General features: G+C 43.9%; 1 protein-coding gene across 4 annotated transcripts in view; it reads left to right on the forward strand.

The window, feature by feature from the left end:
- Positions 1-18,796, forward strand: part of ALS2CL (ALS2 C-terminal like) — an 88,732-nt gene that overhangs the window by 46,041 nt on the left and 23,895 nt on the right. For all 4 annotated transcript variants that reach the window (XM_077936674.1, XM_077936676.1, XM_077936675.1 and 1 more), the window contains exons 5-16: positions 163-328; positions 2,752-2,877; positions 4,135-4,254; positions 7,128-7,195; positions 8,474-8,540; positions 10,203-10,399; positions 10,637-10,702; positions 11,952-12,050; positions 13,202-13,363; positions 15,269-15,380; positions 16,712-16,789; positions 17,149-17,273. In XM_077936674.1, the coding sequence (XP_077792800.1) occupies positions 163-328; positions 2,752-2,877; positions 4,135-4,254; positions 7,128-7,195; positions 8,474-8,540; positions 10,203-10,399; positions 10,637-10,702; positions 11,952-12,050; positions 13,202-13,363; positions 15,269-15,380; positions 16,712-16,789; positions 17,149-17,273 (1,386 nt within the window). The remainder of the gene's footprint in view (positions 1-162; positions 329-2,751; positions 2,878-4,134; positions 4,255-7,127; positions 7,196-8,473; positions 8,541-10,202; positions 10,400-10,636; positions 10,703-11,951; positions 12,051-13,201; positions 13,364-15,268; positions 15,381-16,711; positions 16,790-17,148; positions 17,274-18,796) is intronic.

Raw genomic sequence — 18,796 nt, forward strand, 5'->3', positions numbered from 1 at the left:
CAGCCCAGAAGGACACAGGAAGTTTACCTGCTGGCTGGACAAACCTTCCTCCCCATGCGTCAACATGTTCACTCTAGGAATGTTGTACTTGACTGCTCTTGTGTTTCACATCCCACACCGGTCACAGCTTGTTTCTGTCTTGCCAACTCTGAATCGTTGCAGTGATTTCTGGAAGAGTCACAAGCCGTCGCTGCAGCAGTTCCTCGCCGACTTCTCCCCGGGGACGTCCATCGCTGTCGCTCTCCACACTGTGCTGCACAAGCCTTTCTGGGAGCACCTCCAGAAGTACAGCCTGATCTTCTCCCAACTCAAGGAAGCTCCTGGCCAGGTATAGGATTCCTGTACGCCTTCCGCTAAGCAGCGTGGCATAGTGGTTAGAGCGCTGGGACCTAGGATTCAGGGGACCTGGGTTTGCGTGCCCAACTTGGCCTTGAAGCTCACTGGGTGAGCTTGGCTCGGTCGCTACCTCTCAGCCTTACCCACCTCACAGAGTTGGCGTTGTGGTTTGGGGGATTAATGTTGGGAAACTGTGTACGTGCAGCTACTCACACAGAGTCAATTAAGGTTTGGCAGACAGCCAGAAGGCAATCTGAAGGAGTAAGTCTGCCTGGTGATAGCGGTGACATGGAGACCGCTCCCTGATTGGTCAAGCTCTCTCAAGGGAGTGATAATTAATGGCCACTAACTGGGAGTTCAGAGGTTCATTGTTCTGTGTGTCAGTGTAGGAGTTGTGAGTCATGTCAGACAGAGCTAGCAAAAGATCCGTGTACTGTTCCTGTAAATAAAGGAAAAGGTACCCCTGCCCGTACGGGCCAGTCTTGACAGACTCTAGGGTTGTGCGCCCATCTCACTCAAGAGGCCAGGGGCCAGCGCTGTCCGCAGACACTTCCGGGTCACGTGGCCAGCGTGACAAATAGTCCACTGTATATAATCAACACCTAACTACAAGTTCCTGGTTGCTGCTTCGTCTATCCTGTCTGCAGCCAAGTTGCCAATTGCTTCCTTGGATTCTGCATTTCCTCTGCTAGGTCTGGCTAAGGTCCTGTAACGTCAGAAAGTTGTGAAACACCAATAGGTTTTGCCAATAATTAATTGAGGAGGGGGAGAACCGCGTCGCATCACTTTGAGCTCCTTGGAGGAAATGCAAGAATAAATAAATAAAGGATATATAAAGATAATTAAAAATAAGCTGTTAGACTTGTCTGTGCATATTGTATTTTATTTTATTTTATTTTGGTAACGTAACCCGAGGTACCACTGTATTGTAAAGAAACTGCCAAGTGGTTTACATAACGTACACTTTTTGGACAGAAACCAGAAGTTAAAAACGATGTGGCCTGAGAAAAATCAAAATATATATAATACAAGGAGTTTGAAATAGCAGGAAAAAACTAAATTGTATTTAGTTTATGCATCCGGGGTAAGCTTGCCAAAGCAGAAAAGGTTTGGTGCTGGGAAATAGTATAGCGAAGGTGCCGAATGTCAATGGGCAGGGAGTTCCACAGGGTAAAACATTGATTCCTTGTAAGTGTGGAATGGACATTATGTGTTCAGATAGGTTGCAATTTTATGCATGGTGCCAAAAGTGGAGGACTGGTGGTAGGATGTCTCTTAACAATTCTCTCTTTTTTTTAAAATAAATTTTTATTAAGTTTTACACAAATATCTCCAATTAACAATTCTCTTTTTTTAAAATAAATATTTATTAAGGTTTTTACAATATTACAAAATGAAAAAGAAAAAAGAAAAAAAATACAAAATAAAAATAGTTAAAACACAATTCAATCTTTTCATCACTTATCTTTCATTTACTTGTTTCCCGGACCTCCTCATACCTCCCTTTTTTGTATTCCAGTTCAATTTATTATTTCAGCAATTCCTTTCCCTCCTTATTTTATCCTGATCTTTAATCTTAAATTATTATAACATTAAATTTTTACCTATTTAAAAAACCAGTTTTTCATATTCTTTTATACCATTACAGCTAGAAACCACTTAATTTCAATCCAACACCATTCTAACATTCATTAATTTTACAATATTTCTGTAAATAGTCTTTAAATTTCTTCCAGTCTTCTTCCACCGACTCTTCTCCCTGGTCTCGGATTCTGCCAGTCATTTCCGCCATCCAATTAACAATTCTCAATTAACATATTTTTCTCTTTTGGACTTCCCTCAGCTTCTCTGACAATCATCCGTATTTAAATTTATTATCTACGCATTCCCAAAATTAGTATCGCCTTTTAAAATACCTTTACGAACATATTTGCATTCTTGCAATATTCCTTATTCTTTCACAAAGCTTCTTTAAAACCCACTAGCGTTGTTTGCTCATCACATACACTTTTCAAATACTCAAGAGAATTTTCCCCAGACCTCAATGAACTTGTGATCCCGTTGATATCTTATTTTTCCAGTTAGTTTGTCCAGTTCTGCATAATCCATTAACTTCATTCTCCATTCTTCCAGAGTCGGTAGTTCTTCCTGCTTCCATTTTTGGGCCATTAATATTCTCACTGCAGTAGTTGCGGTCTCTTAACAATTCTCAGCATCCTTCCTGAGCTAGATTTTTGTGTGGTAGGAGTTGTATGCTACTATGCAAACAAAACAACAATAATATAATACAATATAATAAATAAATAACATCCACTTTTCCAGTGGCGTAGATCTGCCTTTTGGGTGTGTTTTTTTTTAAAAAAGGAAAGATTTCTGAAGAGCTATGTTGCTGTTGTTTTTATCCCCACCTCACAGAACATGGTTAAAGAAGTGACCGAAGCTGCTGAAGGGTTTGCAAAGCTTCACTTGTTCATTTGCCAAGCTTTGGATGAAGCCAATCTCACCAGGGACCTCTGGAAGTCCCTGGGCCACAAGTTCACGGTGCGTCACAGAGGGGAAAAAAGTAATTTCGTTGTCCCCGAGAGGGGGCAATGACAATAAAGATATTATTATTATTATTATTATTATTATTATTATTAGTTGGGAGAGGTCTAAGGGCTCCCCTGGAGGGACGTGGGTGGCGCTGTGGGTTAAACCACAGAGCCTAGGACTTGCCGATCGGAAGGTCGGCAGTTCGAATCCCCATGACGGGGTGAGCTCCCATTGCTCGGTCCCTGCTCCTGCCAACCTAGCAGTTCGAAAGCACGTCAAAGTGCAAGTAGATAAATAGGTTTATCTGGCGGGAAGGTAAACGGCGTTTCCGTGCGCTGCTCTGGTTCGCCAGAAGCGGCTTAGTCATGCTGGCCACATGACCCGGAAGCTGTACGCCGGCTCCCTTGGCCAATAAAGTGAGATGAGCGCCACAGCCCCAGAGTTGGCCACGACTGGACCTAATGGTCAGGGGTCCCTTTACCTTTACCTTTAAGGGCTCCCCTATGCAAAGCGTTTCAAACATTCAATGGCTCAAAAACTTTGCAGCTGGGGGAAAAGGGAATTCTGGTGCCAGTCCAAAAGACCTTGACTCAGGGCCAGATTTAGGTTTGATGTGGCCCTAAGCTACTGAAGGTAATGGGGCCCTTTATATGTCCAGCTGTCCTTTGTCAACAACAAATTGTCGCTGTTTTTCGAGTTGAATATATGCTGCATGGTAATTTATGGACGTCATAGGTATCTTAAGCCATTTGCACATAACAAAATATGTATTTTATCAAAGTACAGAGGTACCTCAGGTTACATACGCTTCAGGTTACAGACTCCACTAACCCAGAAATAGTGCTTCAGGTTAAGAACTTTGCTTCAGGATGAGAACAGAAATCGGGCTCCAGCGGCGCGGCAGCAGCAGGAGGCCCCATTAGCTAAAGTGGTGCTTCAGGTTAAGAACAGTTTCAGGTTAAGTACGGACCTCCGGAACGAATTAAGTACTTAACACGAGGTACCACTGTAATTGTTGAGCTGAAATACAATGAAGAAGTATATTAATACAGTGGTACCTCTGGTTAAGTACTTAACAGGTAGGGCGTTCCACAGGGCAGGCGCCACCACCAAGAAGCCCCTCTGGCTGGTTCCCTGAAACTTCTCTCAATGAGAGGACCACCAGAAGGCCCTTGAAGCTGGACTTCTGTGTCCGGGCTCGACGATGGGGGTGGAGACACTCCTTTAAGTATACCGTGCAATGATGAAATAACTCTGTTATTCCAGGATGTTCTTTGCGTTCCTGAGAGGAGGCTGCTGGAAGACAGCCGGAATCTTGCCCTCTATCCCAGCACAGGAAGATCTGACCGGGTTCTGCTCTTCAACGACATCCTTGTGCTGGTTCAGGTAAGGAGTCCAGATGCACTTTGACCTGTGCTAAAAATTGCTGCCGTGTGGAGAGTTCCCCATTCAGGATTCAAGCCGTTCCATCCCCTTACCTTCTCCTCTCTCTGTTTTTCCATTGCCTCCCGGTCAGAATTCTGAAGCCACTGGTCGTTGCCAGTGGTTTGGTGCCCTCCTTCTCCTTAACGTTGTTTTTCCTAAAGCAACATTAAGGAGAACACTCCTACAAACCTGAGTGAGATTCTTCCTGCGCTTATGTGGCGCTGTTTCCTCTCTGTAAGGATTCGCACCCACAACTTGAACGTTGGAAATGGAGGGAACAATGGCCCTAACCCAGGCGTGGGGAATCTTTGGGCCTTCATATGTTCCCGAACAACAGTTCTCATCATCCCTGGCCATTGACCATGTTTGTTGGTGCTGATGGGAGTTATAGTTCAGCAACTTCTTCTCTTTTTTTGAAAAAAAAAATATTGGTTTTTTCACAAATATTTAAGCACACAAACAGATAAACACATAAACAAATAATCAAACATAAATCATAGCCTTTTTGAGCCTTAATCTAATTAACATTGTTAAGTGACTTCCTCGTATCCCCATGGTTGGGTTTCAATGGATATGATTTTAACGGTTTTCCAATTCAGTATTCTGATAAAATTTACTTAATCGCTTAACATCTTTCTTTCTAACCAGTTCAGTATTCAACATATTGAATCATCACGTATTGCATATTTAAATCCTAAGCCTATCCGGTACAGTGGTACCTCGCAAGACGAATGCCTCGCAAGACAAAAAACTTGCAAGACGAAAGGGTTTTTGGTTTTTTGAGTTGCTTCGCAAGACGATTTTCCCTATGGGCTTGCTTTGCAAGACGGAAACGTCTTGCAAGTTTGTTTCCTTTTTCTTAACACCGTTAATACAGTTGCGACTTGACTTTGAGGAGCAACTCATAGCATGCGGTGTGGTAGCCTTTTTTGAGGTTTTTGAAGACTTTGGTGATTTTTGAAGCTTTTCCAAAACTTTTCCGAAACCGTGCTTCGCAAGACGGAAAAAAATCGCAAGGCGAAAAAACTCGCGGAACGAATTAATTTTGTCTTGCGAGGCACCACTGTATTTGCAAGTCCCCCTCCAATTAATTTAACTTAACATATTTAACTAAATAGTTGTTGAATTTCGTCCATTCTTCCTGCTACTCCTGGTCACGGACTCTTCCAGTCAGGTCGGCTAGCTCCGAGAATTCCATCATTCTTCCACTGTTGGTACTTCCTGCGTTTTATAGTTCAGCAACCTCTACAGGGCCAAAGATCCTTCACAATGGGATTCTTCTTTTGCATTCACCGCGTTCTGCTGTACTGTTTTCAGGGCATCTAGGTGGAATTCCAATTTCTCATTGAATTGGAAGATCATCTGCTCCAACTCCCTGCAATGCAGGAATCTCAGCTTAAAAGCATCCCTGATGACAGTCATCCATCTTCTGGTTAAAAACCTCCAAGGAACCTCTCGAGGGAGACCGTTCCACCAATTGTGAGGTTATCTTGAGTATCCAGATGAGCTCCTGGAACAAATCGCCCATGGTTCAACACACACCAGCTTTTCCTCGCATTATTATTATTTATTAAATTTATAAAGCGCCCTTGGCGTTGCTGAGGGCGTGTTGAAGAACTGATGCTTTAAATCTCTTTGGCCTTTCGCCTCATCGAAACCAACACTGTGCAACATTCTGCTCTTGCGGTTCCCCCCCTTATTATTTATTTCTTTATTTATATTTTTGACAAAGGAATAATCATACATAAATAAGAATAAAAATGTGCACCCTGCCACAGATACCGTTCCATTGTAACTATCCAACCTCCCAAAATTTCAACACCTATTGCGATGGTTTGACCGCTTTCCGTTTTAACAGTACAAATTCCACATCTCCTCAAAATCATTTCTTAATGGCACATGTTGATTTATCATTAGTAGCTATATCCCACACCTCTTTATGCCATTCTTCCATTTTATATACTGCTTGCCCCTTCTGCTTCCTAGCTATCATAATTTGTGCAGCTGTCAATAAATTTGTGGGGGACACGGGTGGCACTGTGGGTTAAACCACAGAGCCTAGGACTTGCCAATCAGAAGGTCGGCGGTTCGAATCCCCGCAACGGGGTGAGCTCCCGTTGCTCGGTCTCTGCTCTTGCCAACCTAGCAGTTCAAAAGTAGATAAATAGGTAAACGGCGTTTCCGTGCGCTGCTCTGGTTCGCCAGAAGCGGCTTAGTCATGCTGGCCACATGACCCGGAAGCTGTACGCCGGCTCCCTTGGCCAGTAAAGCGAGATGAGCGCCGCAACCCCAGAATTGGTCACGACTGGACCTAATGGTCAAGGGTCCCTTTACCCCCCCCCCAATAAATTTGTGAGGAAGTCATCAATTTCCCCCCACCTCCGCAATGAAAAATATTTCAACATTTTCTTTCTTTTTTATATAATTTTTTATTGATTTTAAACATGTCGTTTCCAACAGTCATTTAACATACTTTATTATCTTATACAGTATTTTGGACTTCCATCAACAACTTCTGAAGATTTTCTATTCTTAATCACTTATTCTGCCTTTCTTAGTTTCTCTATTACTTTTAATTATCATTAACTAATAATTATTTTCATAGTCTTCCTTGCAATATTTCGCATAGTTCTCCTTACAGAACTTCTTGCAATCCTTCTAGCGTGATCTGTTTTTTACAATTACTTTTTTTACAATTATTATTTTTACAATTACTTTTACTTTTTTTCTGAAATAGTTCAGATATTTACTCCAGTCCTCTAAAAATCTCTGGTCCCGCAGGTTTCGAACCCTTCCTGTTAATTTATCTAATTCTGCATTTCAACGTTTTCTAGGGGAACACCTTCCAGAGTTTTGACCTGAAGCTCACCTGGGTGGACGCGACTTTCAAGGAAACAGGAAAGTAAGTGGACTTCCTCCGTGTTAAGTTGTGGGTGAACATATCAGACGACACAGCGATTCTTCAAACAGCTCTTGTTTATTCACAGGCCAGGACAGAACTGAACTGAAGGGTTCAGTCAGCCTGCTTATATAGAGCTCCAGTACAACGCAACTGTAACAACTTTCTGTAACTATCCAATCACTGAACATCGCTTTCAATCTTTTATTTGCATAACTAACTACAGTATCCCCCTGCTGGCCCAGGGTGAGAACTTCAGTACATAACACCCCAAGCCACAATGGCTCTGCCTTCGTTCTTAGAGGCAGAAATGCTTCCAAATTGCAGTTGCCGGGAATCACAGGTGAACAGAGTGCTCTCGCACTCGTGTCCAGCTTGCAGGCTTCCCAAAGGCATGTGGTTGGCCGCTGTGAGATCAGGATTCTGTCCTAGGTGGGCCCTTGGCCTGATCCAGAAGGCTCTCCTTGTGTTCTGCTGGTGGCAAATTGTTTACAGTGGACACTCGGGTTGCAAACGTGATCCGTGCAGGAGGCACGTTCGCAACCCTCAGTGCCGCGTCTGTGCACACGCGGGTCACGATTTGGCGCTTCTGCGCATGCGCAAAGCGTGATTTAGTGCTTCGCATGCGTGAGGGCCGAAACCCGGAAGTAACACGTTCCGGTACATCTGGGTTCAGCACTGTGCGCAAACTGAAAATGTGCAACCTGAAGCGGCTGTAACCCGAGGTATGACTGTATTTCCAAACAGGGTAGATTTGATTTAATTCCAATCGATTTCAATCACTAGTCAGTAAGACTTGATTTAAATAATTTTTTCATAGAAAGACTCATTTTTGCTGGTATAATCTTAATCTTTGCAACCAGATGATGGTTTCATTTTTGGAATAATAGATTTTCAGAGTAGTTTTTACAGTTGTATCAAAAATTACTGTTTTGGTTATACTATTAGAAATACATAGACAGGTGATTGTGAAATTATTGTTTATGTTTGGGCATCTTTTCTGCTGTACTTTATTGGAAGGAGAAAAAGAATCATTTCCTCAATAACAATTTAAACAATTTATTTAACTAAAAGAATAACATTATAACATATGTATCCATGTTTGTTAGCTGATAAGATTATTATTTTTTAAAAAACTTAGACTGAGTTTTAGTGCACATGAAAAACTTAAAACAGGTCCTTATTTCCTGATGAATAGCCTTTGCACTATAATGTAACTTAAATATAAATCTTTAGAAAGATTTTTCCTTCCGCTCTCTGTTTTGCTTGCTGTTTCTCAAGGCACACCCTCCGTATCAACACCCCTGAAGGCATGTTCTTCCTCTTGGCCAAAGAACCAGAGTCACGGGTATGTAGCTGTGTGGGACTCACTGCCCAGGGGTAGATGCTGGTGGCTAAAAGTTGGATCTGTCTGGGATGGGAGGGAGAAATTTGGCTCTAAAGGACAGCTGACCTAATTTGCACCTAATTACATGAACTGAAGGGATGCAGGTGGCGCTGTGGTCTAAACCACAGAGCCTAGGACTTGCCGATCAGAAGGTTGGCGGTTCGAATCCCCGCAACGGGGTGAGCTCCCGTTGCTCGGTCCCTGCTCCTGCCAACCTAGCAGTTCGAAAACACATCAAAGTGCAAGTAGATAAATAGGTACCGCTCCAGCGGGAAGGTAAACGGCGTTTCCGTGCGCTGCTCTGGTTCGCCAGAAGCGGCTTAGTCATGCTGGCCACACGACCCGGAAGCTGTACGTCAGCTCCCTCAGCCAGTAAAGCGAGATGAGCGCCGCAACCCCAGAGTCGGTCACGACTGGACGAATGGTCAGGGGTCCCTTTACCTTTTTACATGAACTGAAGCACAGTCGTCCTTTGAGATTCACACTTCTCCAAATTTGGCAATGCAGTTCTCCTGCCAAGGAATGTATACACAAATGCATGGGACACAGGTGGCGCTGTGGTCTAAACCACTGAGCCTCTTGGGCTTGCCGATCAGAAGGTGGTTTGAATCCCCATGACAGTGTGAGCTCCCGTTGCTCTGTCCCAGCTCCTGCCAACCTAGCAGTTCGAAAGCACACCAGCGCAAGTAGATAAATAGGTACCGCTGCGGCAGAAAGGTAAGCAGCGTTTCCATACGCTCTGGTTTCCATCACGGTGTCCAGAAGCAGTTTAATGCTGCTGGCCCCATGACCCGGAAAGCTGTCTGCGGACAAACACCGGCTCCCTGGGCCTGAAAGCGAGATGAGCGCCGCAACCCCATAGTTGCCTTTGACTGGACTTCAACGTCCAGGGGTTCTTTACCTTTACAGTGGTACCTCTGGAATCTTAACGGGATCCGTTCCGGAGCCCCGTTCGCATCATGAGCAGAACGCAACGTGCGCGGGTCGCAATTTGCCGCTTTTGCACATGCACGTGACATCATTTTGAGCGTCTGCGCATGTGCAAGCGGCGGAACCTGGAAGTAACCTGTTCTGTTACTTCTGGGTCGCTGCGGGATGCAACCTGAAAAGATTTAACCTGAAGCTACTTTAACCCGAGGTATGACTGTACAGTGGTACCTTGGGTTACATACGCTTCAGGTTACAGATGCTTCAGGTTACAGACTCCGAAATAGTACCTTGGGTTAAGAACTTTGCTTCAGGATGAGAACAGAAATCGTGCTCCAGCGACGCGGCGGCAGCAGGAGGCCCCATTAGCTAAAGTGGTGCTTCAGGTTAAGAACAGTTTCAGGTTAAGAACGGACCTCCGGAGCGAATTAAGTACTTAACACCACTGTATATAATGAGAGCAAGGGGTCTTCATTGGCAACTTGGCAAACTGCGGGGTGCTTTTTGACAGGCAAACAGGCAAACAGGCATGGAGCTGAATGCAAAGCTGGAAAAATGAGAAGCTGAATGGGCACTTTTGTGCACCTCCCAGCCATGGGTTGATGCAGACTTTGCAACTGACACCCCCTCCTCTATCTCTGCTTCCTTGCTTAATCCCCTCGTCCTCCCTGCTCTCCTCCTCTTTCCATCCCGCAGGCCGTGTGGCAATGGAAGCTGAACCAGGCCGTGCGCCAGGCGTTGAGCGGGAAGCGAGACTTCCCTCTGTGGGGCGAGGCTGGCCGTGGGAGAGACCCGCCAGTCTGCCGCTTCTCCAGCTTCACATTCCAGGAGGAAGGAAGGTTCAAGGGCGCGACCTACGAGGGAGAGTGGCGGCTGAGTAAACCCCACGGCAAGTAAGTCCATAGGCCCTGTTTGTGTTCTCTCTCTCTTCCTCCGATCCCCACTTCCATTTTACATCACACTTTTAACTTTTTTAAAGAAGGGGGGAGTAGGACAAGCCAGCTAAATGGGCGGAATTGGGCCTGCAGGCCGATAGTTGCTGACCCTGCTCCAATACACAAATATTGCTTCCCTGGACTGAGTCAAACCTTGGCTTTCCTCTGGCCATAATGGGTTTATCTTCTTTCCAGGGGGACTCTGACGTGGCCAGATGGTCGGAATTATGTCGGGGACTTCCAGGAAGGCATGGAACATGGGTAAGGATGCTACCGGGCTCACCTGTCAGGTGTGCAGGGGAAACAGCTTTGGTCCACCCTGAATTGCACATCTCGATGGTGCGTAAATGGTACTGCTCTATTCTGCCTTGGTCGGACCCCACCCGGAGTCCTGAGTCCAGTTCTGGGCGCCACAATTTAAGAAAGAGGTTGACAAGCTGGAAGGTGTGCAGAGGAGGGAGATGAAGATTATTGAGGGTCTGGAAACTAAGCGGAACAGTTGAGGGCCATCTGGTTTGCTTGCCCTGGAAAGGAGAGACTGCGAGGAGATAGGATTGACATCTTCAAATATCGAAAGGGCTGTCACATAGAGGATGGAGCGAGCTTCTTTTCTCCGGAGGGTAGGACTCGAACCAGTGGTTTCAAGTTACATGAAAGGAGATTCCAACCAGGGTGGATTTGATTTAAATCAAATTGATTTAAAACACTAGTCAGTAAGACTAATGATTTAAATCATTGTTTTTTACATAAAGGTTCAACCTTGCTGGCATCTTCTTAATATTTACAACCAGGTGAAGGTTTCGTTTTTGGAATAATTTTCAGAGTATTTTTTACAGTTTAATCAAACATTACTGATTTGGTTATACTATCAGAAATACATCGACAGATAATTGTGAAATTGGTGTTTATATTTGGACCACTTTTCTGCTGTGCTTTAATAGAAGGAGGAAAATAATCACTTCCTTAATAGCAATTTAAACAATTTATTTAACTAAAACAATAACGTTATAGCATATGTATATGTTTGTTAACCAATGTGGTTAAACAATTTAAAAACAAAACTTAGACTGAGTTGTAGCACACATGAAAAACTTAAAAGAAATCCTTATTTCCTGATGAATAGCCTTTGGACTATAATGTAACATAAATAGAAAACTATCTTTAGAAAGATTTTTCCTCCAAAAGGATTTTGTTTTAAAAATCCGATTTAAATCAAAGAAATCTAATTTAAATTTTAAAAAATCTTTGATTTTTATCCACCCGGATTCCAACTAAACATCAGGAAGAACTTTTCTGAGGGTGAGAGCTGTTCAGTGGTGGAACGGTCTCCTTTGAAAGATGGTGGACTCTCCTTCCTTCGAGGTTTTCAAATAGAGGTCGGATGGAAATATTTCAGGGGTTCTTGAGCTGTCATTCCTGTATTGTAGGGGGGTTAGACTAGATGAGCATTGGGGGTCCCTTCCGGCCCCACAGTTCTGTGGTTCTGTGATCATCTTGTTCCTGGCTTCAGGTTTGGCATCTGCCTCATCCCTCGCGCCTCCGAGGACCGCTATGACTGCTACAAGTGTCACTGGCGAGAAGGCAAGATGAGCGGTTATGGGATTTGCGAGTGAGTAAGCCTTGCAAAGGTTATGGGGTTCACGGGTGGTGCTGTGGGTTAAACCACAGAGCCTAGGACTTGCCAATAAGAAGGTTGGCGGTTTGAATCCCCTTGACGGGGTGAGCTCCCGTTGCTCGGTCCCTGCTCCTGCCAACCTAGCAGTTCGAAAGCACGTCAAAGTGCAAATAGATAAATAGGTACCACTGTGACAGGAAGGTAAACAGCATTTCCGTGTGCTGCTCTGGTTCGCCAGAAGCAGCTTAGTCATGCTGGCCACATGACCCGGAAGCTGTGCGCCGGCTCCCTCGGCCAATAAAGCGAGATGAGTGCCGCAACCCCGGAGTCGGTCACGACTGGACCTAATGGTCAGGGGTCTCTTTACCTTTACCTTAAGCCTTACAAAGGGACACAGGTGGCACTGTGGGTTAAACCACAGAGCCTAGGACTTGCCGATCAGAAGGTCGGCGGTTCGAATCCCAGTGACAGGGTGAGCTCCTGTTGCTCGGTCCCTGCTCCTGCCAGCCTAGCAGTTCGAAAGCACATCAAAGTGCAAGTAGATAAATAGGTAATGCTCCGGCAGGAAGGTAAACGGCGTTTCCATGCGCTGCTCTGGTTCGCCAGAAGCGGCTTAGTTATGCTGGCCACATGACCCGGAAGCTGTACGCCGGCTCCCTCAGCCAATAAAGCGAGATGAGTGCCACAACCCCAGAGTCAGCCATGACTGGACCTAATGGTCAGGGGTCACTTTACCCTTTGCCTTTTTTAATCCTTGCAAAAGAGGTTGTTTCCACCTTCTCCATGCTCACACCTGCAAGTGGATAGGCTGTTTCCAACTTTACAATTCCATGATTTTATACTGCATAATCATCACAATCCTTAAGCATCTTATAGAAACTATATGTGCAAATTCTCAGTGGAATCAAATGTTAAGAACGAGTTGACCCCCTCCCAATTTTTCAAAATAAAGCCAGCAGTTTCAAAAATGCACACTATGAATTGAAATTTACGTATTAAAATCCATGTCCCATTTAAATGTCTGGGTAGGCTTGCTTAAGCTTTTAGCAGGCACCAGAAGCAGTTACAACTCTAGAATCAATTGGCGGGGAGTTCCAAAGTTGCAAAATAGCATCCCAAATAGATGTTGCATGCATTTTTCCCAGGTATGGCGATGAGATGGTCTACAAAGGGTATTTCAAGGACAATGTACGCCAAGGGTTTGGCATCTTGGAGAACGCTTCGGATGCTGAGCAGCCGTTCAAGTACTCCGGGCACTGGGAAAATGACAAGAAACACGGCTATGGCGTCTGGGACGACAAAGAGAGGTAAGTCACCCATAAATTTGGAGCGTTTTTCTTTAAGCCGCCTGCTGTACAGTGGTACCTTGGTTTTAGAACAGCTTACGTTTGTGAACAACTTGGAAATAGAACGCTGCAAACCCGGAAGTAGGTGTTCTGGTTTGTGAACTTTGCCTTGGAACAGGCATAGGCAAACCCCAGCCCTCCAGATGTTTGGGACTACAATTCCCATCATCCCTGACCATTGGTCCTGTTAGCTAGGGATGATGGGAATTGTAGTCCGAAACATCTGGAGGGCCGGAGTTTGCCCTATGCCTGCCTTGGAAGCGGAACATGTTCCGCTTTCTGTTGAGTGTGTTCCGTTTTTAAATTGAGTCCCCCGCTGCTAATCAGAGCATAGCTGTCAACGTTTCCCTTTTTTTAAGGCAAATTCCCTTATTCCAAATAGGATTCCTTGCAAGAAAAGGGAAAAGTTGACAGCTATGAATCAGAGGCTTCCTGTTGAGGCTGTCGGCTGCTGAGTCCCGAGCACCCACACAACGCAGAGGTGATATTTGGAGCTTTAGTTTTTGCATTTTATTTTATTTTTGTGTTTTTGTTTGTGCGGCTTTTTCATTTTTTTTGACTGTGACTTGTTCTTCGTTTTATGGGACTGACTTGTCACTGTGCCTTGTGTCTTCGTTTTTGTGACTGTGGCTTGTGACTTCGTTTTCGTTACTTGTTTTTGTGACTGTGTGGAACCCAGTTCAGCTACTGATTGATTGATTGATTGATTGATCGGTTGGTTGTGTGACTGCAGAAATGGATAAAAGCCCCCCATCCAAACAATGACTATCATCAGTGCACGTAAGATTATTTTTTTTTTAAAAAAAATAAATTATCATTTGCAATATTGTCTTATTTATTTTACAATACAGTACATTGATTATTAGGGATGTGGGTGGCACTGTGGTCTAAATCACAGAGCCTAGGGCTTGCCGACCAGAAATTCGGCGGTTCGAATCCCCGCAACGGGGTGAGCTCCCGTTGTTCGGTCCCAGCTCCTGCCCACGTAGCAGTTCGAAAGCACATCGAAGTACAAGTAGATAAATAGGTACCACTCCAGCGGGAAGGTAAATGGCGTTTCCGTGTGCTGCTCTGGTTCACCAGAAGCGGCTTAGTCATGCTGGCCACATGACCCCGAAGCTGTACGCCGGCTCCCTTGGCCAATAAAGTGAGATGAGCGCCCCAACCCCAGAGTCGGCCATGGCTGGACCTAATGGTCAGGGGTCCCTTTACCTTTACCTTGATTACTGCATTTCACTTTCATCGTTTTGAGTATTACGTTGAGGTCTGTCTGTTTTTGTTATTTATTTTGTGTTTTTGTGGCTCTTTTGTTTTTTGTTTTTGTGACTGTGTGGAACCCAGTTCAGCTATTGGTGGATTGATTGTGTGACTGCAGTACATTGTTTATTGCTTTCATTTTATGGATCAGTCGTCCCGTTGTTGTTGTTTAGTCGTTTAGTCGTGTCCGACTCTTCGTGACCCCATGGACCAGAACACGCCAGGCACTCCTGTCTTCCACTGCCCCCCACAGTTTGGTCAAACTCATGCTGGTAGCTTCGAGAACACTGTCCAACCATCTCGTCCTCTGCTGTCCCCTTCGTGGTCCCGTTAGATAGTAAAATTCATGTTAAGTTGCTGTTTTAGGGGTTGTTTTCAAAAGTCTGGAACGGATTAATCCCTTTTGCATTACTTTCTATGGGAAAGCGTGCCTTGGTTTTAGAACGCTTTGGTTTTGGAACGGACTAAGTTTGGGAATCAAGGTACCACTGTAATGAGGTTTGCAGAAAGAGAATATGGTCGGAATGATTTATTTGGCTTTCATCCTGATATTATGGCAGTGGCATATCCCGACTCTACAATTCTGTGATTCCTCTCGTTCTATTTCAGAGGGGAGAGGTACATTGGGATGTGGCAGGAAGACCAGAGACATGGAGCAGGGCTTGTGCTCATGCAGTCGGGCGTCTGCTATCAGAGAACTTTCCACATGGATAAAATGGTGGTAAGGATCACCGGGAAATAAAATGTTTGAACTCTCATGCAGGCTTGTCAGGTAGCCTTCATCAAGTGCTTTCTTTTTTTAAAAAATATATTTATGATTTTCAATGTTATACATTTCAATAATTTTACAGTCATTTTGACATTTCAAAACTCGACTTTCTTCCCCCTGTTTCTGCGGTTCCTTAAATTTGTTTTTCATAGTTTCTGCATATCCAAATTAGCTTAATTTGCTCATATATTCATCCACTTTAAATATATACGCTTTTATAAAACTGCAGGCTATAACAATAATCCTGCCAATGTTCTTATCTGTTTATAGTTTATTTGTAAATATTCCATTCGTTTATAAAAATAAGTTTGTTACCTTGATTTCTTATTTTTCTGGTAAGTTTTGCCATTTCTGCATATTCCGTAAGTTTTTGTATCCATTCTTCTTTCACTGGGACTTCTTCTTCTTTCAATTTTTGGGCGAGTAGCATTATTGCCGCTGTGGTCTCACACATGAATAAATTTCTATACAGTTTGGGTGGTTCTGTCCCTATAATTCCCAAAAGGAAAGCTTCTGGGTGTTTGTTTTTTACAAATGTTAATTTAAACACATTTTCCAATTCATTATATATCATTTCCCAGCAAGCTTTAACCTTACTACAAGACCACCACGTATGATAAAAAGAACCTTCTTTACATTTCCTATACTTACAGTGGTACCTCGGGTTACAGACGCTTCAGGTTACAGATTCCGCTAACCCAGAAATAGTACCTCGGGTTAAGAACTTTGCTTCAGGATGAGAACAGAAATTGCGCGGCGGCAGTGGGAGGCCCCATTAGCTAAAGTGGTGCTTCAGGTTAAGAACAGTTTCAGGTTAAGAATGGACCTCCGGAACGAATTAGATTCTTAACCCAAGGTACCACTGTATTTGATTTGGATCTTTGCCAATTTACTCAAGTGCTGTGCCAAAGCAAGTCTTACAAACATCCCTGCAAGGCAGTCCAGTATCATATTGCAAGGATGGAGGCTGTGAGAGAAGGACCTAGGAGAAATTTGAACCAGCAGAACCTCACTCTTCTTCCTACTTTTTATTTTAAAAAGGGAAGAAAAGTTTCTAGCCCATATGAGTGCAAATAGACGCTTGCAGAGGCGGAGGAGTGTCTGGACTCAAGAGTTCCATCAGAATAACTTCTGCAAAATAAAACCGGTGGAAAAGTCATTTGAGTTCGTCAAGTTTGCACAATGTTGTATGGGTTTCATAATTCCACCTTCCTTTTTTAAATATGCACAGTTAGGAGGCATGTTTTGCTAATTTACCTCCCCTTCTCTCCTACGATCTGCAGGGACCTGGGACCCTCCTCCTGGAAGACGACTCAATCTTTGTGGGAAACTTCACCAGAGACTTGACCTTTGTCGGCAAAGTGAGTTGTCCTTTCGAACTACTAGGTTGGCAGGAGCAGGGACCGAGCAACGGGAGCTCACCCTTTCGCGGGGATTCGAACCGCCGACCTTTTGATCGGCAGGTCCTAAGCTGTGTGGTTTAACCCGCAGCGCCGCCCGCGTCCCGGAGTTGTGTGTACCATGGCCCAATAGGGATGATTTAGATAAGGCTTTCCCATTCCCCCTACAAAGCAGGAATCTCAATTTACCAGAGGAAATGCCATCCTTGCCAATGATGCCAGGCTCCCCGGAATTCTGTTGCTGCTATACAAACCAGGGTATGAATGGTTTTGAATGAATGAATGAAAAATTAACTCTGTCTTTTGGGGATGGTTTTCAGGGCAAGCTGACCTTCCCAAACGGATTCACCCTGGAGGGCACGTTCAGCAGCAAATCGACCCACGGGCTGCAAACTCAAGGAATCCTGGACACGTCTGGCGAACAGGATGACACCGCAGAGAAACTGTAAGTCGGAGTCGAGAGCGTGGTTTACCTCTGAAAAAACGTTCTTTCATATGTGGTCGACTTGTAAAAGGGGAAAGGAGTATTGGGAAATAATAATAATAATAATAATAATAATAATAATAATAATAATAATACAGTGGTACCTCAGGTTACATACGCTTCAGGTTACATATGCTTCAGGTTACAGACTCCGCTAACCCAGAAATAGTACCTCGGGTTAAGAACTTTGCTTCAGCATGAGAACAGAAATAGTGCTCTGGCGGCGCAGCGGCAGCAGGAGGCCCCATTACCTAAAGTGGTGCTTCAGGTTAAGAACAGTTTCAGGTTAAGTACGGACCTCCAGAACGAATTAAGTACTTAACCTGAGGTACCACTGTAAATAATTTTATTTATGCCCCGCTCTCCCCAGCCAAGACCGGGCTCGGGGCGGCTGACACCAGATATAAAAAAATTGACTGAAATACAACTTAAAATGCAACATTAAAATGCATTCTCATTTCAGCAGAAACTCAAAAACTTTTTGGGGGATGAAAACGTCAAGTCTTCACCAAGGCTAACTATCCAGACTGGTCCTACGTGGGCCAGAAAATAATTTATAATGAAGTGAAAATAATGTTTAAAAGCACCTTTCCCCAAAAAGCCAGAGTCCTTTTTTGGGAGGTGGGGGGGGGGGATTCAGATGGAAATTCCCAGGTGTCAAAAAGGGTTATTTATGTATGCCGCTACGGCGGCCCGAGGCCAAAAATGGAAAACAAGCGAGGTCCCAACCAAAGAAGAATGGCAACTTAAATTGATGTGCAGCTTGCAGACCTAAGTTATAGAATAAGAGAACAAGAGGGAACATTCATTTAAAGGAGATTGGAAAATGTTTATTGACTATATGGGGGGAATTGTGTACACTTGAAAATGTTGGCAGCCTTCAGATAAATTCAACAGTGTAAATAAGTTTTGACGGAAGTAATAATGGAATACGGAATGGTTTCGTTTATGTAAAATCTGCAGGGATTTATGATATATGTAAAATGAACCACGGAAAGGGAAGAAGGGAAGTCACTGATATTTTAAGGTTGTATAAATGAATATTCTAAATTGTAAAACAGAAAATGTAATAAAAATTATACTTTGATTACTTTGCTAGAGCAGCCCCAGACTTTGAATCGCAGGCAGAAAATTTAATAAAAATTATATAGACAGATCGATTAATAAAAAGAGAGCCTGGTTAACCTCTTAAGTACCAGTGCTTTGGCCTAAAGCGGGGGCAACTTTCTGCCTGCATTTCATAGGCTTGTCGAGTCAGGAGGTAACCTGTTACTGTTGTTAGCCGTTCTGAGCCCGGCTTTGGCTGGGGAGGGCGGGATATAAATAAATAAATTATTATTATTATTATTATTATTATTATTATTATTATTATTATTACTATTTTATTACTATTATTATCCAGTCCAACTCCCTTCCACACAGGAATCTTGGACCAGCCGTTCCCTCTTAGCCTAACCTCCCTCACAAGGTTGTTTTTGTGAGGG

The sequence above is a fragment of the Podarcis muralis genome, chromosome 12 (genome assembly GCF_964188315.1).
Source record: "Podarcis muralis chromosome 12, rPodMur119.hap1.1, whole genome shotgun sequence".
Lineage (NCBI taxonomy): Eukaryota > Metazoa > Chordata > Lepidosauria > Squamata > Lacertidae > Podarcis > Podarcis muralis.